Source organism: Gastrolobium bilobum, unplaced genomic scaffold (assembly GCF_033153095.1).
Source record: "Gastrolobium bilobum isolate Gb01-03AN ecotype WA unplaced genomic scaffold, APGP_CSIRO_Gbil_v1 utg609, whole genome shotgun sequence".
Taxonomy (NCBI): Eukaryota; Viridiplantae; Streptophyta; class Magnoliopsida; order Fabales; family Fabaceae; genus Gastrolobium; species Gastrolobium bilobum.
Window position 1 is genome coordinate 185,463 of NW_026899102.1, and position 26,285 is coordinate 211,747.

The 26,285-nt window shown below is 36.3% G+C and overlaps 1 protein-coding gene across 1 annotated transcript; it reads right to left on the reverse strand.

The window, feature by feature from the left end:
- Positions 1-7,937: 7,937 nt before the first annotated feature.
- LOC133287251 (plant UBX domain-containing protein 4-like) lies at positions 7,938-25,952 on the reverse strand. The gene is made up of 4 exons (XM_061484816.1): positions 25,665-25,952; positions 9,473-9,758; positions 9,017-9,112; positions 7,938-8,762 (listed from the first exon to the last, which is right to left on the reverse strand). The coding sequence occupies exons 1-4, from the start codon at positions 25,811-25,813 to the stop codon at positions 8,382-8,384; spliced, it is 912 nt and encodes a 303-aa protein (XP_061340800.1). The 5' UTR covers positions 25,814-25,952; the 3' UTR covers positions 7,938-8,381.
- Between the last annotated feature and the right edge of the window lie 333 nt (positions 25,953-26,285).

Here is a 26,285-nt window from a genome sequence, read left to right on the forward strand (position 1 = left end):
AAACTTACAAAAATAATACAAATCAATAAGTAATTATAGTCTTGTAATTTTCTTTCTTATATTTTGCAAATGTGTGCTTGATTATATTGTAGTTTAAAAGTAGAGTAAACACCCTTTTTAGTCCCTGTCAATATCTACGAAAGTCCTTTTTAGTCCCTGGCAATAAAAAGGACCAAATTGGTCCCTGAAATTACAAAAAAGGGTCATGTTAGTCCTTATGTCAACTCCCAAATATGTAGTGTGGCCCTTTTCTTGTACTTTCAGGGACCAATTTGATCCTTTTTTATTGTCAAGGACTGAAAAGGACTTCGTAGATATTGTCAGGGACTAAAAAGGATGTTTACTCTCTATTTATGAGAAAACTTTTAAAAGGGTATGTACAACAAGTCATTATTGTAGTTTATATAGGATAGAGAAAAGAATTAATCACAGACTACTGATACATGCTTTCTAACTAATTATTAATTAACTAAGCTGACCATCAGCTAACCAAAATAAACAATCACCGACTACTGATACATGCTTTCTAACTAATTATTAATTAACTAAGCTGACCATCAGCTAACCAAAATAAACAATCACATTTGTGATTATCCCCCATAAACTAAAAGATGTGTATTTATTCAAGTACGGTGGCTCAGTTGGTAGCATGGGGACTGAGTGGTAAGAGAGGGTCTCGGTTCGAATTCCACCAACACCATCTGAGGAGGGGCATAAGTACCATAATCTTTAGACTCGCACTTAAATTCTGGATTAATTCCATAGACGGCTCAAAGAGTCAAAACTATAAAAATACCGAGAGATTCTGATTCGCCTCAAAAAAATAATTAAGATCTGTTCCAAAAAAAAATACACGTGTATTTAGCATTTTTAACTTCGGATGTTGAATACAACAAAGATATCAACAACTGGAACCTTATAGGAAATGTTGGTCAATTGTGAAGTTCATACCTCAAATAATCTTTAGACCTTTATTAAAGCTTCGTTGCTCTTTTTCAAACATCTCATACAAATTGAAACCTTATAGACCTCAACCACCTCTAAAATATTTTAGGAGTTTGAGACTACTTATTTTATTCGAATTATTGTTTTTTATATTATAAGTGATAATTTTATTTTTTACATATACATAAAAATATATGAGATCCATGTGAAATCATATAAAGAAAAGAGAGAAAAAAAGATAACATGAGCCCCACACACTTTCATTTATGTGTAGGAAATAAAATTATCTACTGCAACATGAGAAACATTAATCTTTATATAATTATTTTTTTGGTAAACCATTAATCCCTATTTTATTTTATTATTTTATTGTTACCATTATTAAATTATAATATTTTATTACGCAATGAAATTCCTAAAACGTAGAAAAGAAAGTAAGTTTGATATTGAGATTTCATTGGGAATTTATATATTTAAAATTAATATCTAAAAGAAGGGGAGTGACATGCAAATTAATAAGCCAAATTATTTTGGTTGTCATGTCCACTTCTATTTATATATTTATTATTATTTTTATATAAATTGAATTTAAGGATTTTAACTAGTGACCCACTTATTGAACTAGTGATCTATCACCTTAATACCCGGATAGTAAATTGACAACCGGTTTAGGTTAAATAACATTGATTTAAGTTATATTATGGTGATATTTTTTCCTTCTATCTTATCAAAGTTTTAAAATAATTAATTCTTATATTAAAATCTTTAAAATAAGATGGTTTGTAGCTTAATTCTTATCGTATCCCATTTCTCTAGTAAAAAGTTAAAAGTACCAAACAAAGTAAAACTTATCCACATTTTAAGTCTACAAATTTAAGTTTTTTATATATCTTTATTTATCTGTTTAAGCTTAGAGTAACTTGATTTATTCCATTGTTAATTTAATTCTTTTCTTTATTTTCTCCAGTATCCAAATAGGGGACGAAGTTAGCAACTTCATTCATTTTTTTTAAAAACCAAACATAAAATTAATGTGCAACTTACATAAGAAATTAAAATTGGGCATCATTTCTACCAAAACAATTGTGCATCATTATTAATGGATAAAGAGAGAAAAAGAGACATTAACAATTAGATTTAGTTGTCGTGTGCAATTTTATTGTACTGCTATAAAAGAATGTAAAATTAATACCATTTGAGTATAGTTATTGATACACAGTTAAAATAACAAGATTGGCATCATACTTATTAGAATATCTTGAATAATTACTATAGGGAGTTGTCGGCGCGCCTTTGGTAAAATAACTCCGCTTTGCGCCAAAAGGAAAACGACGTTCGTTAAACTTATCTTTTTAGGCAAATCAATCAATGATTATTACAGAGATTTTACTTACGAACAGCCAAAAGACGGCTACTAACACTGTCTTTAAGGAGACAATCAGGTTTTATGTATAAAAAAGAAGGAGGAAATATTTAAATTTGACATCAATATCGAAGCATAATTTGGTGGTATTATTTGATTGATATTACTAACCCAAAGTTATCATTAGTATCTACTTTTGATGCTATTAGATATCATTGGCTTTTCCTCTTTGTAAAGTGTAATTGATTAAGGAGTCAACATTTGTATTTTACTTTCGCCAAATGAGAGTATGGGGTAAAAGTACTAACAACAAAACTGAAGGCTTCGTCTTAAAAGCATGTTGGGCTGCTATTCCCTTTCCACTCTTCTTTTGCTGCATGATCTCCACATGAAGATGGTTTTAGCCCACTCACAGCTGTTAATAATTTTTAGAAATTTTTCTACCTTCAGGCCGTTGTACCCAAAAAACATATGTGCTTTCGTTTGAAGGTTTTATATTCAAATTTTGTCTCCTATATATAATTTATAAGAGTTATATTGTAGGAAAAGTGATTGTGTAATGTTATAGAGATTCGTTTTGCGTTTTGCGTACCGTAATTTTCTTTTTTTCTTTTTTCTTCAAAAAGTGTGGACGCCACAAAATGTTATGTGTAGAAAAGTTTTTTGTGTCATGTTAAATGACAAATGCAAACTCCATAATATATATATATATATATATATATATATATATATATATATATATATATGGGTCAGGATATTTTTACACCAGTGTAAGAGTTAGAAGTCTTACACTCAATCTTGACTATTGATCCACTTGTATCCAATGACTAATATTACTAAAAAATTAGAGCCCTTAGATATAAGTGAGATTAATAGACAAGATTGAGAGTGTAACTTACACCGGTGTAAAATGATCTTGACCCTATATATATATATATATATATATATATATAAGAAAAGTATTTCTACAGCCACTTTAGATACATTTATCTACAACCACCATTTTTAACTATGTTCTCCTGGAAGAACATAGTTATAACACGAAAGTTGCTTTTTTTTTTCTCTTCACGTCAGTAGACAGGTTCTGAAAAGTAACTGAGGAGAGAGAAAAAAGTAACTTTCGTGTTATAACTATGTTCTCCCAGGAGAACATAGTTAAAAATAGTAACTGTAGATAAATTTATCTAAAGTGGCTGCAGAAATATTTACTTATAAATATATATATATATATATATAAACTATGACTTGAGGGTTTAAAAGTTCACATGCGCCAAAGAATATATAGGCTTATCCATCATTGAGAGCTATCCTATTAAAGTTAATTAGCCACATGAATTTCACTTCGATAGGAGAATAAATCGGGTAAGGAGTGGTGGGTCCAAGCTTCCCTTTGCAGTTGTACATTATCTGTACACCATTCAATACAAGGAAGAAGCCCCCACATGTTAGTACCCTCTTCCACCTATGTATGCTGGCTATCTTCATATGGTTAATTCAATTTCACTTAGTCAGATGGCACCTTACTAGTTGAAAAGTTGGTGAGATATATAAATGATGTTTATTCACAGATCTTTGGCTCACAATTTTCCCACATAAATAAAATCTTGCTTTTCTCATAAGCATATTTGGCTTTTCCGTCAAATGGAATGACACTAGTAGTGTGTCTTTTCTGTCTTCGCTTCAACATCTTTTTTAGGTTCTAAGATAAGGTAGTGGTTATTAGATATTGTTCCAAGACAGGTCAGCTTTCTTTGTTCCAATTGAAATGCTAATAAAACGTTGAGGATTTTATTACCAATCTTGAACTCACAATTGTAAGTGAGCTTATAGATAGTTGATTTTTTTTTATAATTACTTATTTACTTCCACATGGAGTAGTATTTGTTGTTGTATGGCTGCAACACGTTTGTTTCTCAGTTTTACTTTTCTTATCCCGTACATCGGTACATGTCATGTCATGCCATTAGGAATGGAATTGGACTATTCCGTGCAGTATTATTAACATAGCACTACTTCAATATTTGGGGCCCAAGCATTATCAATGGACCAAGATTGAAGGCTGGCGCCAGCAATGTTGTTGGTTGGTAGTTCTGGCTGGTGAGGAAATACGATATATATTAGACAAAAAAAAATTGATTAGATGTATAGTTAATGGAAAATGCATTTGTTATCTTACATGAGAAATTAATAGTTGTTATGTTAAGAAAATAACAAATTATATAATATTAAAAAAGTGAGAAGACACATTATTCAATAAATTTATCTTGTCTTTTTATTAACATAACAATTATTCATTTGTCATGTAACATGACAAATATATTTATCATAGTTAATAACTATATAAGACAAAGTCACAAAACATATAATTAAAACGGATATGTTTTTCTCTTATTATAAGAGGAAAAACCGACCCCCTGCACTCCTATAAAAAATGTGCCATGCGTTAATCTTTTATTTATTTATCTGGTGGGCTCCACATGTGTTTTATCTCTACAAGATAGGAGAAGGAGAAACTAATACCCCTAATTAAAATATACTAAATTGGGCGTTATATATATATATATATATATATATATATATATATATATATGGGCAGAATATTCTTACACTGGTGTAAGAGTTAAAAGTCTTATATTCAATCTTGACTATTTATCCACTTTTTAAATATATATATATGGATCAGGATCATTTTACACTAGTGTAAGTTATACTCTCAATCTTGTCTGCTGACCCCACTTATATCTAAAGATTCAAATTTTTTAGTAATGTGAGTCATTGGATACAAGTGGATAAATGGTCAAGATTTAGTGTAAGACTTTTAACTCTTACACCAGTGTAAGAATATCCTGTCCTTATATATATATATATATATATATATATATATATATATATATATATATATATATATATATATATATATATATCCAGTAACTCTTAAGTTTCATTAAAGTAACAACATAATCGGCTATAAAAAAAAAATAACAACATAATCATACTTTGTGATAAAAGTATGATTATTATATTATGATATTATTTGTGCTCATTTTTATTTTTATTTTTTAGTTTAAACTAAAGTTTTTATTAAAATTATTTACAATTTTGTACTTATTCTTTTACATTTTAAAAAATAATTTTTGTTAGTAAATTTCAAATATAAAATTATTATTTTGTTCAATTTTTTTTAATATTTATTTTACTTTATTTTTTGAAATTTTAGATTATGCATTTAAATAATATAATTTAAAAGAATTTACAATTATAATTTTAAATCCTGATTCTTTGAAAAACAAAAGCAAAATTTAAAATTCTTAACTAATTCAAATTATGAAAGAATTGAAATTAAAAATGAAATTATTTTGATTCTTTTTTTAAATAAAATTAAATTTAAAATGCTTTTTTCTAACACCTAAAAAAAAGGACACCATATTAAAGAGACAATCTCTCCTTGTTTATAATTTCATTTTGGGTCTCTTCGGTATAATACAAGAAAAAAAAAAGTATATAATAAAAAAAAGAAAAAAGAAAAAATTATCATTATTATTTTTTGAGAAAGATTATATTTACAACTTATTTCCGTTTACAATCTCTTATAATTATATCTTAACCGTTGATTTTTGTCAATCAACAGATATTTTTTTTACAAATCAAATTCATTAATTAATTATTAATTCGCAGTAAATAATAATTGTTGATTGACAAAAATCAACAATTAATATATAATTATGAGAAGTTATAAACAAAAATAAGTTATCAGTATGACTTTCTTTTTATTTTTTATTTCCTAAAGGAAGAAAACAAAACTCGTAAATGTATGATAAAGCCAACAAATCCCTTCTCTCCTTTTTTTTTTATCTTGCTTCGAACCTGATTGGGAAAGGATAGAAAATTGTGGGATCCCGTCAAATCCTTTCCATTCAAGTCCCTTTCTTTCCATACTTAAAAACCAAACCAGGATCGCGATTCGTGTCTAATCATTACCTCCTTTCATTTTCTTTCTATTCTAACATATCATTCCACACATGCCCAAGATACCATTAAGGCGCCCAATTAATAAAAGCCTATGCCGATTGGTGAACTGAATTAAAATGACTTGGGTGATTGTGTTTTGCTTTTTTTTTTTTTGCTTAAAATTATTTTGTAGAATATTTAATAAAATAGATGTTTTTTTTTGTATTTTTTTAAAAATTAAAAATAAAATACAAAATAAAAACAACTGACTGGAAATGATTGTTTTGCAAAATAATTTCTAAAAGAATGCATTTTTTTTAATCTGAAAAACCAAAACAACATGCGAATGTTCTCCAAAGCTGTTATTTGATTTTTTTTGTTTTGGCGGTGACAATTTCGTTAATATCAGAATTTATTAATAGCAATTTTGTAAATATCAATACTTGAAATAATTATTTTATGATGGCATTCTTGTAATTCAAATCTTCATTAATGGCATTTTTTAAATAATTACAACTTTTTTATAACTTTAGTTTAACTACATTCAAATAAGTTTTTTTTTTTGTTTTTTTACTCTTAAAATTAATTTTTAAAATTCATATTCAAAACAGTTTTTTAAAAAAAAAAACAAAAACACTTTCAAACATTCTAAATTTAATTTTAAAAACTAAAAAAATAATTTATAGAATTTTTTTTACAAAATAGGTCTTAACCAATTATTTTTTTCTTTCTAAAAATAAAAATAAAAAATATTTAAAAACAGAATTCAAACATACCTTGATCTCGCCACACGAGACATGCAGATTAAGGCCTGTTTGTTTTAGCATGTACTTAATGCCACCATGGGGCGCTCTGAGGAAGGAAGAAAGAATGGATTTTGACTCCAGACTGTAGGTAAAACAAATAGGCTACACATCAATGTGCGGCAGCTGCTTGTAATTTTGAATAATTTTTCTCTTCATCTCAATGCATCTAGATCTTTCTGTGGACAAAATGGGAGACTACAAGCTTTTCTTTCTTCTTATTTTCTAAAATAAAAATAAAAATGTAAAGTTGCTTCCATTTTATATAAAGAAGTCATACATTTAGACCCTTGATTGTGGTTTCATTTGAACACATACATTTTTATGAAATCAAGAGGTACTTATAATGCCTTTTTAATTTATTTGTTTTTAAAAAGGTCTCTAACGTTGAATGTAACAACTAAAAACGATTCAAAGCGGATAAAATGCTTGTGAATATTGAGATGTAGAAATTTTAACATTCTAAAATTATGTATTTCACTATGACTTTACCATTCAAAAATACAATTTATCTTACACAATTATATTGTTGTGCTCAATTATTCTTCTAATAACTGTGTGATGATATATCATATTTTTATCCCATGTCAAAGCGTCCTCAATGTGGTCCGGAAAGATGAAGCATGGAATTTAATTTTGTTACTAGTAGTACCTGTCACGATTGTTAATTTTTGGGTGCTAAACCTTGTTTATTCAATCTTAATTCTCATCATTCAATGACCGCTGATTTTATTATTTGGTTGTATTAAAATGTCAAATTATTCATACACTTCCATTATCGCTTAAAGTTGTGACAGCAGCATCCATACAAGGTTTCCTCACCACTAGCACATATATTGCTTTAAATCTCTAGATTCTTAGTAACCAAAAACACCGCCCCTTATGTTCTTTCGCCCTTGTTTAAGGGTATGCTCGCAGAGTCTAAGCAAAAGTATGCTGCGGCTTTGTTTCTTTACAGGATATATGACCACACTTAAAAGCACATATTCAAAAACTGGCAGAGGTGAGCATTATCCTACAGTTCAATTGAAGTGTTCAACATACTACCAAATTCAGTCCTGAGGCCCAGCTAGCATAACACAATCATCATAACACAAATAATTAGGTCCAAGGCTAAGCCATCCAACTGATTCTAAAGCAAATAGAGTACTTGATAAAGCTTGAGCAACAAAAAGAAAATATCCCCCCAACACCGGGGGGTTCCTAGTTGTTTTTGTTAATGACAGTAACAGCACCTCACGTCTAGAAGCCCTTAATAAAACTGGATCACTTCATTGCAGCATTTTCCTAGTAATGACTAATGACCATGAAGCAGCAGTTTGCTAGAATTTCTGCATGACGACTGAATTTGCTAGTCCTGCCTGTTCTATAGTCTGAGTTTCATCAGCTAGAACCTTTGGAGGGAAACTCATCATCTGAAGTTGATAATTCTGCTGACCCCCAGGTCTAGATGCATCGATGAAGGCACGAATGTCGCTGATCGTGTGGTGATAATTAAAATGTGATATCAAGCGGGTTCCATCACCTAACCTGAGTTGTATCGAGGTTGATGGCAATGATTGATCAACCACCAGGCCAGCAGAAGGGGCTGGACCTGTGTTAGAAGGTGTCGAGGCAACAGTTGGCTCAGGTTCCCCTGAAGTAGAGCTGCTTCCAAGAGTTCTTCCCACTCCCTGAAATGGAACATGGCGCTTTTTGGGTTCCTGCAAGTATGACAAACAAAATGCATTTACAATTTTATACATTGGACGTGCGATTTCAGATATAAGTTATTATGCATAACAAAAGACCTGGATTGCACTTCAAAATGTGAAACTTAAAAAGCTTCAAAAACTAATAAAATGGCAACTAAATTCGTCCTGGTTTCATATTAAATTGGATAGAGACAAATTTATCAAAAAAATAAATAAAAAAATTTGGATAGAGACAAACCAAAGAACTCAAACAGAAAACTCACAGGATAGTTCTCGTTCCTCCTTATGAGGTTAACATTAACAGAGGACCTCCTATCTGCAGGTTCAAGCTCTTTGGGACATTCAGATTTTTTAATGCTCTGCATTCAAAAATAGCAAATATGTTTAACAAAATTAAACCTTTGATGCAACCAAGAAGAAAGTAATAGTAGCCTGCACACATCTGGGACATTTTCACATAGACTCATAAAGAGATTATACAAGCAACCTAGAGAACACTTAAACAACAACATATGCTGGGTTTCAGAGAGAATTTAATAAAAATGTGCAGTAAGTCAAAAGTGAAATTTGTTGGGAACATTCGTTATTCCCTGAATAAAACTAACAAAAAATCAATCTTCTAATACTCGGAACTTGTCTTTTTGGGTACGCAAACTTCTACTTCCAATATATTTTACCCTCCAATCCATTTATGGAATCAGAATCTTAAATGCAGTTACCTCCAGAAATGAGGCATTTTCAGGATCGTCCAATCTCCTCAAAGGTCCATCATTTACAGTGAAACCATCACTCCAAAAAACAATGTTGTGAATAACAGACTCAGGTTGCTGAGAAGTAGATTGTACAGATTCCCCCGTGAGTAACCTTCCAGTTCCAGTAAAGCTAGTTGACCTTGGAGGTTCCTGAAGTTGATCAAGAGGCCTTTCTACAGCTCCAAGTTGCCTAGCTTGATTGAAAATTGCATCCACATCATTTCCCTTAGAAGGATCCTGGACAAGCATTCCACTGGACATACAATGTACAATAACAATCAATAGAAAAGCATCAAATCATAAAACAACTGAAAAATAGACGTGTTTATCTGTACATCTTGCGCAGAATTAGTAACATCAATAAACAGTATATGTACATTAAACTTGAAGTTTAGAAAGCATGATTATAGATGTACTATCCTTATTTAATCAACATGAGTATACATATTTTGAAGCCAACAAAATTCGAACAGTTCCAATCAAGGTTGTCAAAAGTGACTTTTCACTAAAAGGTGCTTGAGGTTCTAGAAGAGCAAAGCATAAGGCTATTTTGGGAGTTTTGAGGATGTAGTGGTGTGGTTGGAAAGGTACCACTATACTGTTTGAAGTTTTCAATGAGGGAATGGTGGGGAGCCCTTTTCCACTGTCTGGAGTAACAACGGTAATTTACTGAGTAGATTATATTATAAATTTATCTTCTAGCATCACCCTTTTAATTACCTAGTCGTCGCAAAAAGGTTAAGGATGTGTTTGGTACAAGAGAAATTTTTTGGTGACCGGGAATCATGATTAATGGGAATTCAGTAGAAATTGAGTTTACTTGGAATCTTACGAAAGATGTGTTTGGTTCGCCAAAATATTACCGGGAATATTGGGTAAAAATTATTGATTCCATATTTGGTTTAGAACGAAATATGACTTGGAATATGAGGTTATTTAACAAAAATAACCCCAAACTATTTTTACTTTTGTAATTGATAGATTGGGTCTAGATTTTTATGTGTATTGGGGTATTTTTGTCTCAAAATTTATTGTTGTGTTTTCCCTTTACTTGGTATTCTGATTGGTATTCCGAATTACCATATTATTTTTGGTAATCTGAATAGTGACTTTTCTTTATAAATCAAATTACCGGTAATCCTTGGATATCTGGGAATCGTAATTTATTCCTTCTACCAAACGTGGTAATTACATTTACCAAAGAAGGATTACCGGTAATCCTCTCCAAAAACTTGAACCAAACACCCCTTAAGAGTAGAGTGTCAAGGGTTAAAATTGTAAATGACCATCTTCAAATATTAAAGAAGTATTCCATTCCAAACCCTTCAAATTGGAGGGTGTGAAAATTTTGAGAGTTTGAGTGGTAAGGAGTGGTTTGGGTTCCCATCCTCAACCATTCCACTTCATTACCTTAAAAACTCTCCAACAATGGGTTGAGTTCCTTGAACCATTTCACTCCATCCATCCAAACATAGCTTAAAAGTAAATATTTTAAGGGTTTAATATTTCTCGATAAATTTTATTTTTTACACACACATAAAATTATGTGAAACCCATGTGGACCAATGTAAGGAGAAGAAAGAGAAAGAGAAAATATGGGTCCACACACTTTTATTTGTGTGTAGGAGATAATAAACTCATATTTTAAATACTATCTCAAAACATCTTTAAAAAAATATAGGCATATAACTATTGGTATCTATATGTTCAAAGTATAGTACAATAAATTAATATACCCTTAGGACAAAAGGTAAGCGCGTGCGCACGTGGGAATTCTTTTTTAAGCTCTGCTAGGGTTCGAACGCATTTTGATGGTGGAGAAAAAAGGAAGGCCCCCAACCACTGATGGGGATGAAATTAGCACCAGGGAAAATAAGAAAGCGAAGGGGGAAGTGATGGTGGATCTTGTAATGCTTGAGGGAACTCCGATTGTGGGCACAATGGAGGTCGAAGGTGAGAAGGGAGCTCCCAATGTTGAAATGGAAGCGCTAGATGTGGCCGTGGAGTTGAACGAAGAGGCTCGCAGGACCCACCGCAAACTGGTATCCTACAAGAACCAGCTAATCAGTGTCAATGGAGTGTGGGATGAGGTCCAGGGAGATGAAGAGGACGACTGGTTAGCCCAATGTAAAAGAGACGAAGATGAGGAAAAGGAAGCGATGAAAGCGTATGAGAAAACGGGGGAGGATGACCTACTAAATCCTTTCTTCCAATTCGATGTCTTGGAGAAGCTGGAGCAGTGCAAAAAATGACGTCAATCCCTGATAGTGAAACTCATGGGGAAACGACTAGGGTCAAAATTTCTCTGGAGCAAATTATAAAAGTTGTGGAACCTTGAAGGAACATATAAGGTCCTGGATTTGGAAAATAACCACTACTTGGTTGAGTTTGAGAAAGCTCAAGATTACTGCTTTGTCCAGCAACAGGCCCTGTGGATATTAGCTGACCACTACCTCATAGTTCAACGTTGGAGACCTAACTTCGATCCTTACGATGACAAAGTGAAGAAGTTGGCAGTTTGGATCGGGATCCCAGGCGTACCTCGGGAATTCTATACATACAAGGACCTTTGGAGGATGGGTAACATGGTGGGGCGGACCCTAAAGATTAACGAAAACTCCCTGCGGACTGGAGGTTCAGGACAACATGAGGAGGTAACAGATCGAGGTAAATTCGCCTGCATCTGTGTTAAAGTAGATTTAAGCAAGAGTCTTTTGTCTAAATTTAGAATTGAGCAAAGACAACTGTATATAGGCTATGAAGGGTTACACCTTATATGCTTCTGCTGTGGCAAATATGGCCATAGGAAGGATCAGTGTTTGCTGAATCCTGTTAATATTAAGAAGCCTGAGGGAGGTACAGGGGAAACCGCAGCTGGCCAACATTCTGATCATAGTCATGACGAGAGTAACACCATAGGAGGGGTTGAAAAAAGCCAGGAAGTGGATGGCTTTGGGAACTGGATGACCGTACAGAGGAGAAATAACAAGAGGATGACTTTGAACCCGAAATCCAAGGATAACGTATAGATAAGGAGAAACCCGAAGGAGACCAATACAGGCATGGACAGAAGTACCAAGGATCTGGCTCGAGATTTGGTCCTTTAGGAGAGGAAAAAGATGTAAGCACCCCAGGACTGGAACCTTCCCCCACAGGTCCAGAGAGCAGGGACCTGAAATTTTCTAATGAAAAGATGCAACCGAAAAGAAGCCCAGAAAACAGAAGGAGAAAGGGGAGTGCTGTCAGTTCAGGCCCAAAACAGGGGTCACCTCTAGGCTTCAAAACCCCTGAGAAGCAGAGGTTAGCTCATTTTTCTACTCAAGATCATACTAAGGGCCCTTTTCTTAAATCTTCCAGCAGGGAGGCTATTCTTGTCAATAGAAATAGCAGCAAGGGAAGGAATCAAGGGGCTCCCACTTCGAGAAGAGTGCCCACGAATAGCATACCAAGCTGCAGCAAAATGAAAATTCTGGAGTCTGGGTCCGAATTAGGTCCTAACCCCATTCCAAAAGAAAATCCCCCTGATGACAGTGAGAAAGGGAAGTTGATAGGCCTAGAGGGCAGAGTATCCATGGTGTTGGACAATATCACAAATGTAGATGGAGAGAGGAAAATCAATGGGTTGGTCTAGTTGGATCCAGAAGATTCTTTTGTTCCTTTTCCAATCATTTTTTATGATAGTGTGCACATGGAATTGCAGAGGTGTGGGGAAAAAGGGATTCTCCACCTCAATTAAAGACCTGGTCTTCCAGAATAAGATACAAGTTCTAGCCTTGCTAGAAACCAGAATTAGCGGTAAAAAGGCTAATAGCGTTATACGAAGTTTGGGGTTTGATAGTTTCTTCAGAAGAGACGCAGTGGGATTCTCAGGAGGCATTTGGATCCTTTGGAATAAAAATTTAACCTCTGTAAATATCTTGGAGGATAACCATCAGTTTGTGCATTCCAAACTGATCTGGTTAGGTGAAGCTAAGGAGGAACATTTCACTTTTGTCTATGGAAGCCCTAGGAGAATTGAGAGAAGGAAACTTTGGGAAGATCTGAGGAGAATTGGAGCGGATGGTGTGGTGAACTGGGCTATGATGGGTGATTTTAATGCAATTCTGGAGGAAAGAGAGAAACAAGGAGGGGCTGGTGTTTGCTGGAACAGTATTCAGGAATTCTCTTCCTGCTTGAGTGATTGCAGCCTCTCTGATCTGGGGTGCTCTGGCCCTAGATTTACTTGGAAGAGAGGTTGTCTTCATGAAAGAATTGATAGACTAGTAGCTAATGAGGCCTGGCTTTTGGGGTTCCCTAACAGGTCTGTGTATCACCTTCTGTTTTATGGCTCTGATCACAGGCCTTTGCTGCTGACAGATGATTCCTCTACTGCCCCACCTGTGGGTCCTAGACCTTTCCGGTTCCTTGCTGCTTGGCTGACAAATGGTAGTTTTAAGGATGTTGTAGATGATTGATGGCAGATTAATACGGAGTGGGGCCCTGCAGTTGATAAATTCCATACGGTAACTACGTTTTGGCATCAGAGCAACTTCATGGAAGCCCAGAAAAAGAAACGACAGATCCAGAGAAGGCTTAGGGGGGTTGATGAGCAGCTATGCAGAGGCACAGATGAATCTTTGGAGAGGTTCCACAGGTCCCTTTGGCAAGAGTTAAATGCTATATATATCCAAGAAGAGTTTACTTGGTTCCAAAGATCCAGGTGTAATTGGATGGCCTTTGGTGATAGAAATTCCAAGTTCTTCCATTCAGCCACTGTTGCTCGCACCAGGAGAAACAAGATTAAATCCTTGAAAAATGGGGAGGGTGATTGGGTAGAAGAACCAGAGGAGCTCAAATCCTTAGCCACAAATTATTTCAAACTCCTCTACGCTGAGGAGTCCCAAAACCCTCCTGCCCTTTGTATTGGGGGCCTCTTTCCAGCCCTGGATGGTCATATTTGATGATCAAAGTGATGATGTGGTAGCAACATACATACACTTGATGATTCCACGTCAACATAGTTTTGATGATAACAAATGAACTCAAAAAGGAATGCTCAAGGACGAAGCAACATCCAAAAGAAACTCAAGCAAATGTGAAAGTATGCAAGCATCAAGTCTCAAGCATCAATCCAAGTCCAAAATCTCAAATGGTATATTCATTTAGGACTTAGGAAAAATATGTAAAGGTGTATGGATTCTAGCATTGCATGAGCTCAAATTCATTCATCACTCATATATTTCAAAAGAATGCATCTTTAAAGAAATGTCAAAACAAAAGGTTTGATTTGTCCAAAATTGATTTGAAAAAGGTACCTACATGATTTAAACACTTCAAAGACAGTTTCCATAACCAATTTCAGGAATTACAAGTCATAGAAACATTTTTGAATGACAAGAGACTCAGAATTCGTGCAAAAAGGGTGCTGCCATGAAATATCCGGATATTGCACTGAGAATATCCGGATATCAATATCCGGATATGAGCCCGATAAATATCCGGATATGTACGGATTACAACGGCTATAAACGGCTAGAAACGGCTAGTTTTCTAAAGAGGTGTCAATATAAATACCCACATCAGCTGTGATGAACAGTGGACGACCATAGATCATTTATTGAACCTTTATTACTCATTCTAGCCCATTATTGCTCATTGATTACTTACTTTACTCATTGCATACACTTGAGCTCATCTTTCCTTTGAAGCTATATATCTATTAGTTCTTCAATTTGTGCAATCTGTACTTTGAGAGTACTTAGCCACTTTTAATCACCTCAATTTTACTTCTTGATTTGAGAGGGGAGTGAACCCTATACTAGAGAGGTCACCAAATTCCTAAGAAAATTTGGAGTGAAAAATTGTGAGGCATCAAGAGCCCGAAGTCTTGAAAGGTTGTAGAGGTTTGTCAAACACCCTCAAGGTTGATAGTTAGTGAAAAGTATTGATCGAGCGACTTCAGTCTGGACGTAGGTCACGGTGGTGGTGACCGAACCAGGATACATCTAGTTTGCAATTTCTCTAGCCTTTACCTCTTTACTTAAGTATTGAAATTGCATTTTTAGATTGTCTTTATCCATTCGCTTGCTTACTTTGTTAATCTCTACACTTGCTCTCACACTTAGATTTTTCCTTATTAAATCACTTTATTGAAGAAATAGTCTTTAAAATATCAAAGGAAGCACTTTGCGAAAAGATTTTGTAAAACTCAATTCACCCCCCCTCTTGAGTATTGAAGCCACTTGTCCAACAATATTTGGAGGCTTTTTGAATCTGCCCCTAGCCAAGCTGAGGTTAGGAGCATAGTTTTCAGCATGAATCCCTTTAAAGCTCCTGGAGTGGATGAGCTGCATGCGGTCTTTTTTCAATCTCAATGGGATAGAGTGAGAAATTCTGTTTTAAAGCTCATCAAGGATATTTTAATGACCCCAAAAAAGTGGCAGATATCAACCAAACCTTGATTTGCTTAATCCCCAAAATTGACAATCCGGAGTCTATAAGCCAGTTCAGGCCCATAAGCCTGTGCAATGTCATATACAAGGTAATTACCAAAGTTATTGCTTCTCGGTTAAAAAACCACATGAGTAAGCTTATCATGCCTAATCAGTGCAGTTTTGTAAAGGGAAGACATGCCTCCGGATAACATTATTATTAGCCAGGAGATATTCCACTTGATGAGGTCAAAGAGAGGAAAGAAAGGATGGATGGCTATTAAGGTGGATCTGGAGAAAGCGTATGATAGAGTGAACTGGGCTTTCCTTAAGGATACCCTCCAAGTTGCTGGGATGCCTACTTCCATGGTGAAGCTTATAATGGCTTGTGTAACCTCCTCTACTATGAATCTGTAGAATATTCTAGAGTCTTTTACTTGTTTCTAGCTACTAGTATCTTTGAATAGTGTGATGCCTCTTCGGTTACTGTGTATTTTATTTATTACTTCATCTCCTTAACTACCTTGTAATATGTATAAATAGAACCCTTTGGGGTGTCAATCTATATATGAAAAAAATACATTTCAGTCTTATATTCCAATATGGTATCAAGAGCAGGTTATCCTGTGGTCTTCTTGTAAACCTCCATAGTCTTTTTTTTTCCTTTTTTTTCACGGTTTCGTTTTTTTTACAATTCAGAAATCATATCTGGACCCCTTCAATCACGAAACCAAGACCACCACTGAACTCAGAAGCCATTTCCGAGTCGACCCACGTCAGCCCCGTCGCCGGACCGTCAGCCACGCGCCTCCACGCGCCGCCACCACAGATCTGCTTCTCCGGCGCGTGTGAGCCACGCGCCACCCTGCTGGCTTCCGTTTGTCACGCGGCTTCCACAGAACAGCTCGCCTGGCTTCCCTCTTCCTGTTCTGAGGGTTTAAATCACGATTGGATCACTTTTCTTGCTAAGTCCAGTTGTTTCCTCTTTGTTATCAAAGACAATAGGCGTGACCTGCTCTCTTTCTTTTTAGAACGATGGAAGTTGGAAATAATGAGGATGAGAATAAGCATTCTGAAAAATTATCTGGTAATGTTTCCGGTGTCTCTCCTCTTTCCTGTTCTTCGTCTTCTGGAGACAACCCAGCTATACAGATTACTAACCACCGTTTAAACGGTAAGAATTATGTGCAATGGCATCAATCTGTCAAGCTGTTTATCCAAGCAAAAGGGAAAATGGGGTATCTTGATGGAAAAAAGGAAAAACCCGAAGCTGATGATCCTGATTATGATAAATGGATGACTGAAAATGCCTTGGTCATGACCTGGTTGACTAACTCCATGGATCCTGATATCAGTCAAACTTATTTGTTTCTTGATACGGCTCAGGAAATTTGGGATGCTGTTAAAGAATATTATTCTGACCTAGGCAATGCTTCTCAAGCTTTTGAACTCAACACCAAGGTAAGAGAGTTACATCAAGAGGGGATGTCTGTTACTGAATACTTTCTTGCTTTAAAAACTCTGTGGCAGGAGTTGGATCTTTATGATGCAGCAAATCTTCAAGGTTTAGAAGCTAATGCAAGGTTTAAGAGTTATTTAGAGAAAAGACGTCTCTATGATTTTCTTGCTGGCCTTAATCGTGATCTTGATGATGTTCGTGGAAGGATATTGGGGCAGAACCTGTTACCTTCCATTGCAGCTGCTTTTTCTATGGTACGACGGGAGGAACTTCGCCGAAAGGTAATGTTGGGAGACAAGAACTCTAAATCCTCCAATGTATCTGCCCTAGTAGCAAAACATACTCCTCGTCCCCCTAGTGATGCAAAACGTTCTGACCGATGGTGTTCTCATTGCAATAAGAGTGGTCACACTCGCGAAAAATGTTGGGAAATTCATGGAAAACCACCAAACTGGAAAACAAAGGGACTGAACAAGGGTCGTGCTTATCAAATCTCTTCTGATGATAAGGGTGAGGAGTCTCGTGCCTCTCCAAACTCCGATGGTGTATTCATCCCGAAAGCTCAGTATGAGCAATTCCAGAAGGTGATGTCTCAATCTGCTGAGGCAACTAGTCATGTTGCTCAACAAGGTATGGCATTCCATGTTGATCGTAGTAGTCGTTGGATTCTTGATTCAGGAGCCTCTGGTCATATGACAGGTAATGCATCCTTGTTTTGTTCTTATACCCCTTATTATCACCCGTCACGAATAAGGACTGCTGATGGTAGTTTCTCTAATATTGCGGGAAAGGGATCCATTAAGCTCTCTGATCATATTACTCTGAACTCTGTCCTTCATGTCCCTTCTCTTACTTGTAACCTTATCTCTATTAGTAAACTTTCCTCTGAATTGCATTGCGTTGCTAAATTCTCTGCCAAAACTTGTGTTTTTCAGGAACAGGATTCGGGGCTGATGATTGGCAGTGCTAGAGAGGAAGAAGGACTTTACTATTTTGAAGAAGATTCTCATGAAAAGAGAATTTTTGCAAATCACTCTTTATGTTTATCAGACGATTGTAATGATGTTTTGTTGTGGCATCGTCGTTTAGGACACCCAAATTTCTTTTATCTTCAAAAGTTGTTTCCAAACTTATTTATCAATAAAAAACCAAGTTCCTTTTTTTGTGATGATTGTCAGTTTGCAAAACACTCTCGTGTTTCTTATTCCCTCAGAGATTATAATGTTTCGTCTCCATTTACATTGATCCATAGTGATATTTGGGGGCCAGCTCGTGAAAAAAATATATCTGGAACTCGTTGGTTTATTACTTTCATTGATGATCATTCTAGAGTATGCTGGGTATATCTTCTAAAGGATAAGTCTGAAGCTGCAGCCACTTTTAAAAACTTTCATGCTATGGTACGAACTCAATTCCAGACCTCTATCCAAATCCTGCGAACTGACAACGGTACTGAATATTTTAATTCAGTTCTTGGGGATTTCCTAACCAAGCAAGGTATTATCCATCAAAGTTCTTGTCCTAACACCCCTCAACAAAATGGGGTGGCCGAAAGAAAAAATAGACATCTCATTGAAGTTGCTAGAGCCCTCTTGTTTACGATGCATGTCCCTAAATACCTATGGGGGGAGGCTGTATTGACTGCCTCATATCTCATCAATCGGATGCCCTCTCGTGTCCTGGATTTTCATTCTCCCCTATCTTGCCTTACCCGTTTTTTCCCCTCCTTTCGGGCTTTCTCTTCCCTTCCTCCAAAGTTGTTTGGCTGTGTGGCTTTTGTTCACATTCCTCCACATCAAAGGTCAAAACTTGATCCTAAGTCTGTTAGATGTGTCTTCATAGGATATCCTCCTAATCAAAAAGGGTACAAATGCTACTCACCTTCTCTTCGAAAGGTCTTTGTTTTTATGGATGTTACCTTTTATGAAACACAATCATTTTTTCCTTTGACTTCTCTTCAGGGGGAGTCTATTGGTGTAAATGAAGACAAGTCTTGGATTCCAAATAATTCTACTGTCTTACCTTTACCCTTGGAAACAAGTGTTGTTTCTTTACCTATGGAGACAGGGGGAGTTAATGAACAGGAGAAAAGGACAACAACTGTACCAGAGACTGGAGATCCTCCCGGTACATCAACATCAACATCAACAACACCTTTATCCCAAATTAATTGGGGTCGGTGGTAGATGAACCCACATGAAAGATACAAAACGGTTGAAAATAAAAAAAAAATAAAAATAAAAAATAAAAAAAATAAAAAAAAAATAAAAAAAAAATAAAAACAAAAATAAACAGATAAAATAAAAATATAAAATAAGATAAAATAAAATAACAATATATGTATATATAAATAAATAAAAGTAAAAAAGAAAGGGACAAGAAGAAGTGGGGGAAATGAAGGGGAAAAGGACTAAAAAGGGACCATCTGGAACATAGGAATAACAGCGGGTCTAACCCTCCACCATACTTATAGCTTTTCTCCATTCCGTTCTAAGACATATTGTCCGCCAATCTATATCCCACTCCATTAAATCTTGTTTTACTACTTTCCCCCAAGTAAGCTTCGGTCTACCTCTGCCTCTTTTTGTGTTGAGCTCTTGGTAACAAACTTCTGTTCTTACAGGAGCATCCATGGGTCTTCTCATCACGTGCCCAAACCACCTCAATCTATGTTCTCTCATCTTCTCGGCTACCGGTACTACTCCGACCTTTCGTCGAATATCTTCATTTCTTATCTTATCCATCCTTGTGTAACCACACATCCACCTTAACATCCTCATCTCTGCTACTCCCATCTTATGCTCATGTTGCCTATGTGCTGGCCAGCATTCTGCTCCATATAGCATTGCCGGTCTTACTGCCGTTTTATAGAATTTTCCTTTTAACTTCAGGGGGATTTTGCGGTCACACAAAAAAGCAGATGCACTGCGCCATTTCATCCACCCTGCTCTGATTCTGTGATTTACATCCTCATCAATCTCTCCACCGTTTTGTAAAATGGAGCCCAAGTATTTAAAAGCATCTTTTTTGGGTACCTCTTGACCATTTAGATGCACAGGTTCTTGGTCCTCATCTCGTACCAGAGAAAACTCACACTTCAGATACTCAGTCTTGCTTCGACTTAATGTGAATCCTCTAGATTCCAATGTGCTTCTCCACAATTCAAGTTTTCTATTAACACCCTCCTTGCTCTCATCAATAAGCACAATATCGTCTGCAAAAAGCATACACCATGGCACTTCCTCTTGAATATCTTTTGTTAGTTCATCCATAACTAAGGCAAAGAGGTAAGGACTAGAGCCGACCCTTGGTGTACACCTACCGTGATAGGAAAATAACTTGATGATCCGTTACAAGCTTTTACACATGTAGTAGCCCCATCATACATATCCTTGATTGCCTTTACATACTGATCTACAGCAGGCGTAAATCTACAGCAGGCGTATCCTTGAGATCCTCCCGGTAAATGGGGAAAAATCTACAGCAGGCGTAAATCTCCTCAAGATCCTCTAGACTGCCAGAGTTCTGACCCGAGTCCTAGTTCCAGCAATCCACTTGAGAACACCGGTACATCTGACCTAGATATGCCCATTGCCCTTCGAAAAGGTACTAGATCTTGCACTGCTCATCCTATTTCTCATTACATTTCATATGAAAAGTTATCTCCAGGTTTTCGTGCTTTCAACACTATATTAGACAGTACAAAAATACCAAAAAATATCCAAGAGGCACTTAATGACCCTAAATGGAGGGATGCAGTTTTTGAAGAAATGGATGCACTTAAGAAAAATGGAACTTGGGAATCCGTGGCACTTCCCAGAGGAAAGAAAACTGTAGGTTGCAAATGGGTATTCACAATAAAATTTAATGCAGATAACAGCATCAACAAATATAAGGCCAGATTGGTTGCCAAAGGATTTACTCAGACTTATGGGATAGACTATCAGGAGACGTTTGCTCCCATTACCAAACTTAACTCTATCCGAGTCCTACTATCACTTGCTGCCAACCTTGATTGGCCCTTGCATCAATTGGACGTAAAGAATGCCTTCTTAAATGGGGACTTACATGAGGAAGTTTACATGGATCCACCACCTGGTTTTGAAGAGGGAGATGGTTCAGTATGCAAGTTGAAGAAGTCTCTTTATGGACTTAAACAATCCCCTAGAGAGTGGTTTGAAAAGTTTACTCGTGTTGTTAAAGAAAGAGGATTTGTCCAAGCTCAGACTGATCACACTTTATTTTTTAAACACTCCGATAGTGGCAAAATTGCTATCCTCATTGTTTATGTTGATGACATAATTGTCACTGGTGATGACTGGGAGGAAATAAAATCTTTAAAGGGGGGTTTAGCTAATCAGTTTGAACTGAAGGATCTTGGATCACTCAAATATTTCCTTGGAATGGAAGTTGCTCGTAGCAAGGCCGGAATTTCCTTATCTCAGAAGAAATATATCCTAGACCTGCTACAAGAAACAGGTATGCTCGGGTGCAAGCCAGTAGAAACTCCTGTTGAACCCAATATTAAATTGGGAATTGAAGATGGAAAAGATGTTGACAGGGAGCAGTACCAAAGGTTGGTAGGGAAGCTGATCTACTTATCTCACACTCGGCCTGATATTGCATTTGCAGTTAGCATGGTTAGCCAATTCATGCATTCTCCTAAGGAAAAACACCTTAGTGCGGTTTATAGAATCCTCAAGTACCTCAAAAACACCCCTGGTCGAGGAATGCTCTTTAAAAGGGGACACAAGAGGATGATAGAAATCTATACAGATGCTGATTGGGCTGGTTCTGCAATGGACCGAAGATCCACTTCAGGATATTGTACCTATGTCTGGGGAAATCTTGTGACTTGGAGAAGTAAGAAACAAACTGTTGTTGCCAGAAGCAGTGCAGAAGCAGAATTTCGGGCGCTAGCCCATGGCATTTGTGAAGGAATCTGGTTAAGAAGACTCCTTGAAGAGTTAAAGATATCTTATTCTCTACCTGTCAGACTCTATTGTGATAATAAGGCTGCAGTCAGTATTGCTCAAAATCCTGTACATCATGATAGAACCAAACATGTGGAGGTTGATCGTCATTTTATTAAAGAAAAATTAGAGGAGGGTAGTGTATGTTTGTCATATATACCTACCAAGGAGCAAACAGCCGACATTCTCACCAAAGGATTACATAAACCCATCTTTGAGGATTTAATAAGCAAGTTGGGGATGATCAATATATATCTCCCAACTTGAGGGGGAGTGTAGAATATTCTAGAGTCTTTTACTTGTTTCTAGCTACTAGTATCTTTGAATAGTGTGATGCCTCTTCGGTTACTGTGTATTTTATTTATTACTTCATCTCCTTAACTACCTTGTAATATGTATAAATAGAACCCTTTGGGGTGTCAATCTATATATGAAAAAAATACATTTCAGTCTTATATTCCAATAGAATCTTCTTTGGAATGGTGCCAACACGGAAGAATTTAGTCCAACCAGAGGGATTAGGCAAGGAGATCCCCTCTCCCCCTACCTTTTTGTGCTGTGCATAGAAAGACTTGGCCATATCGTCAGTGCAGCAGTAGCCCAAAAGAAATGGAGACCCATCAAACTGGGGAAAAAAAGGTCCCCCTATCTCTCATTTGTTCTTTGCAGATGATCTCCTCCTATTCACGGAAGCTTCAAGTGACCAAGCCAGCTTGATCTCTTATATTCTGAGCCACTTTTGTAGTGCATCCGGGCAAAAGATCATTAATAACAAAACGAGGTGTTTCTTCTCAAGGAATGTGAACCATGTCAAGAGGAGGGAGTTGTGTCAGATAATGGACTTCACACCAACTGCTGACTTAGGAAAATACTTGGGAATTCCTATTCTGCATAAGAGAGTCAATAAGAATACCTTCAGGCATATTATTGACAAGACCAATAGCAAGCTTAGTGCTTGGAAAGCGAAATCCTTATCTATGGCAGGAAGGGTTGTGCTTACTAAATCTGTCCTTGCAATGCTTCCTACATATTTCATGCAAACTTCCCTCATCTCCCTTGGAACTTGTGATGAAGTGGAAAAAAAAATGAGAGGTTTTGTGTGGGGCTCCAGTCAGGAATCCAGGAAAATCCATGCCTTACCGTGGAATACTATTTGTAAAGCCAAGGAAGATGGTGGCTTGGGAATTAGAAGCCTGAGAAAAACGAACAAAGCTTGCCTTATGAAGGTTGGTCATGGGATTTTAACACATAAGGAGGACCTCTGGGTGGGGGTTCTAAAGAACAAATATAAGGTGGAGGAGGGTTTGTTGCCCAAGATTAAGAAAAGAGCTAGTAACTCCAACCTCTGGCTTGGCCTCTCCCGGGTTTGGCCTAATATTTTTGAAGGGTCAAGAATTATGATAGGAAATGGTGTTGGGAGCTCGTTTTGGAATGATAAGTGGTTGCCCATTGGTCCTCTTATTGATCATACTACCCAAGCCATTCCTTTAGAAACCCAGTATGCTAGTATAGCCCAAATGGTTAACCATCAAGGAGAATGGAAGTGGCAGGAGCTCCAAAATTTCCTAACACGTGATGCCTTGAATTTTATTGCAGGTACTTGCCCTCCTCAGCCGGATGATGGAGATGACCGAGTAATTTGGGACTACTCCCATGACGGTCTTTTCTCTGTTAAATCTACCATCAACAGTCTTTGCATTGAGGATACTCCCCAACAACAACCCAAGTGGAATGTAGTTTGGGAGTGGGATGGGCCACCCAGGATCAAGACTTTTCTCTGGCTACTACTTGGAGACAATTTACTCACTAATCAGAGGAGATACCAAAGACACCTATCTGACTCCAACGCATGCCCCAAGTGTAACTCACATTCTGAAACCGGTAGCCATGTTATGCGTGATTGTCAATGGGCTCAAAATCTATGGAAGCTGTTTATTAGCCCAGATAAGTGGTTGGATTTTATTAATCTTCCCCTTCATGTTTGGTTGTCTACCAATATGTCTTATAAATCTAGCGTGCTAGGTGATATGAAAGGTAGTACTCTCTTTGGAATCATCTGTTGGTTTATATGGAGAGAAAGAAATAGTCTAATCTTTGAGAATAAGAACAGTACAGTGGAGGTGATTGCTAGAGCTAGCCGTTCATATCTGTTGACGTTTTTAGATGCAAAAAAATTATACAAGGATACTGGCCTTCAGGCCTGCACTCGAGTGGAGAAGCTCATACAATGGGATCCTCCCCCCTCTGGGTGGATAAAAGTTAATACTGATGGATCTGCCTTAAGAAGAAATAGACAAAGTGGTTGTGGGGGAGTACTAAGGGATGGCTCTGGTCACTGGGTTTGGGGTTTTGCAAGAAACTTGGGAGCTGGAAGTTCTGTGGAGGCAGAACTCCGGGGTATTTTATTGGGCCTTCAAATTTCCTGGAACAAGGGTTATAGGAAAGTTATCATCGAAGGAAACTCTCAAGTGGTGCTGGATATGATCAGAGTTGGCTTCCCTCCAAGCCATCCACATGCTGGCCTGGTCAGGAAGATTGTACAGATGAGGAATCTCGATTGGTAAACACATTTTGTTCATATTTTTAGAGAAGGAAATGGGGTTGCTGATTGGCTTGCTGGATTTTCTCATTCCTTAGGACGGGAGACTGTTTTGTTTGAGGTCCCCCCTCAAGGGTGTATTGGGGTTTGGGAGAATGATTTTAGGGGCGTGGCGTGGCCCCGTTTGATTAGAGATCTGTAGTTTTTTTGTTTTCCATTATTATACAAAAAAAAATAAAAAATAGTACAATAAGTTCAAATTTTGTAAACTTGAAACAGCTTAAACAATCAAGTGAGCAATGCTTAAAGTCATATCTCATAATATAAAGCTCTACACAAGTCAATACAGACTTCAAAAGGCTCTCATTGACTTGAAACAAAAGCATTGTCAATAAACCCAGAAAGAGTAAAGAGAATGCCTGTTTGAAGCTTTAAGGATTGATTATTTGGTCCCATTCTTTAACAAATTGAATGAATTTTCATAAGCCCAATGCATTCCTATACCAGAAGAAGTAACCCTAAGTTTAAGCAAAATACTTTCAAAGTAAAACTATAAAACCGCTCAGCAAAAGCGTGATTTTTATCAGTTTTAATGCCTTAATAAGTTTTCAAATAACATATTATCACCATGAAGATGCCAATCTCCAAGCAAATTACAATTAACCCGAATCAAATGGTTTCCTATATGTTAACTCACGAATTCCCAAAAAGTCCCCTATTCATCACCGCCTATTTGTATCGCAATTGAAGGAGAGAGAGAGAGAGAGAGAGAGAGAACCTCTTCTCGCCGCCGGTGTAATACTCCTGAAGGCCATCGGAGTCGCTGTCGGAATCGGCAGATGGACGGTTCAGATCGGAGAGCGTGCGGATTCCGCCGGCTCGACTGCTCGACGGTTTTGATGTCTTCTTGTTGTCCCGTGATGCCATTGATTTCACAGCACACACACACAGAGAGAAGACAATACCTCGCGTTTCGCTTCACGAATCTCTCTTATATGTTACGCGCATCGGAGGCGCGTACAAGAGTGAACAATGTCACGCGTAACGTAATGCTTTGCGCCTTCGATCTGTGTCTTCCTTTTAAGATGACAAAATAAAATAGCAAGATTCAACTGTATAATTGTGATTTTTCATGAATATATGGCATTTTTTTGTAACAATACAAATATAAATTTCAGACGTAGTAATTTTTTTAATAATTTTAACTTTTATTATTTAATCTAAAATTTAGAAAATATGAATATGATAAAAAAATTTAGGAGTAACATAATGAATTTTAAAATGATTTATGTTAAATAAATTATTTTTTAATTTGAGTTTATTTATAATTAATAAACATAAATATATCATCTCTAACGAAAATTGACTCAACAATATTAAGTCCAGAACAAAAAGTCAA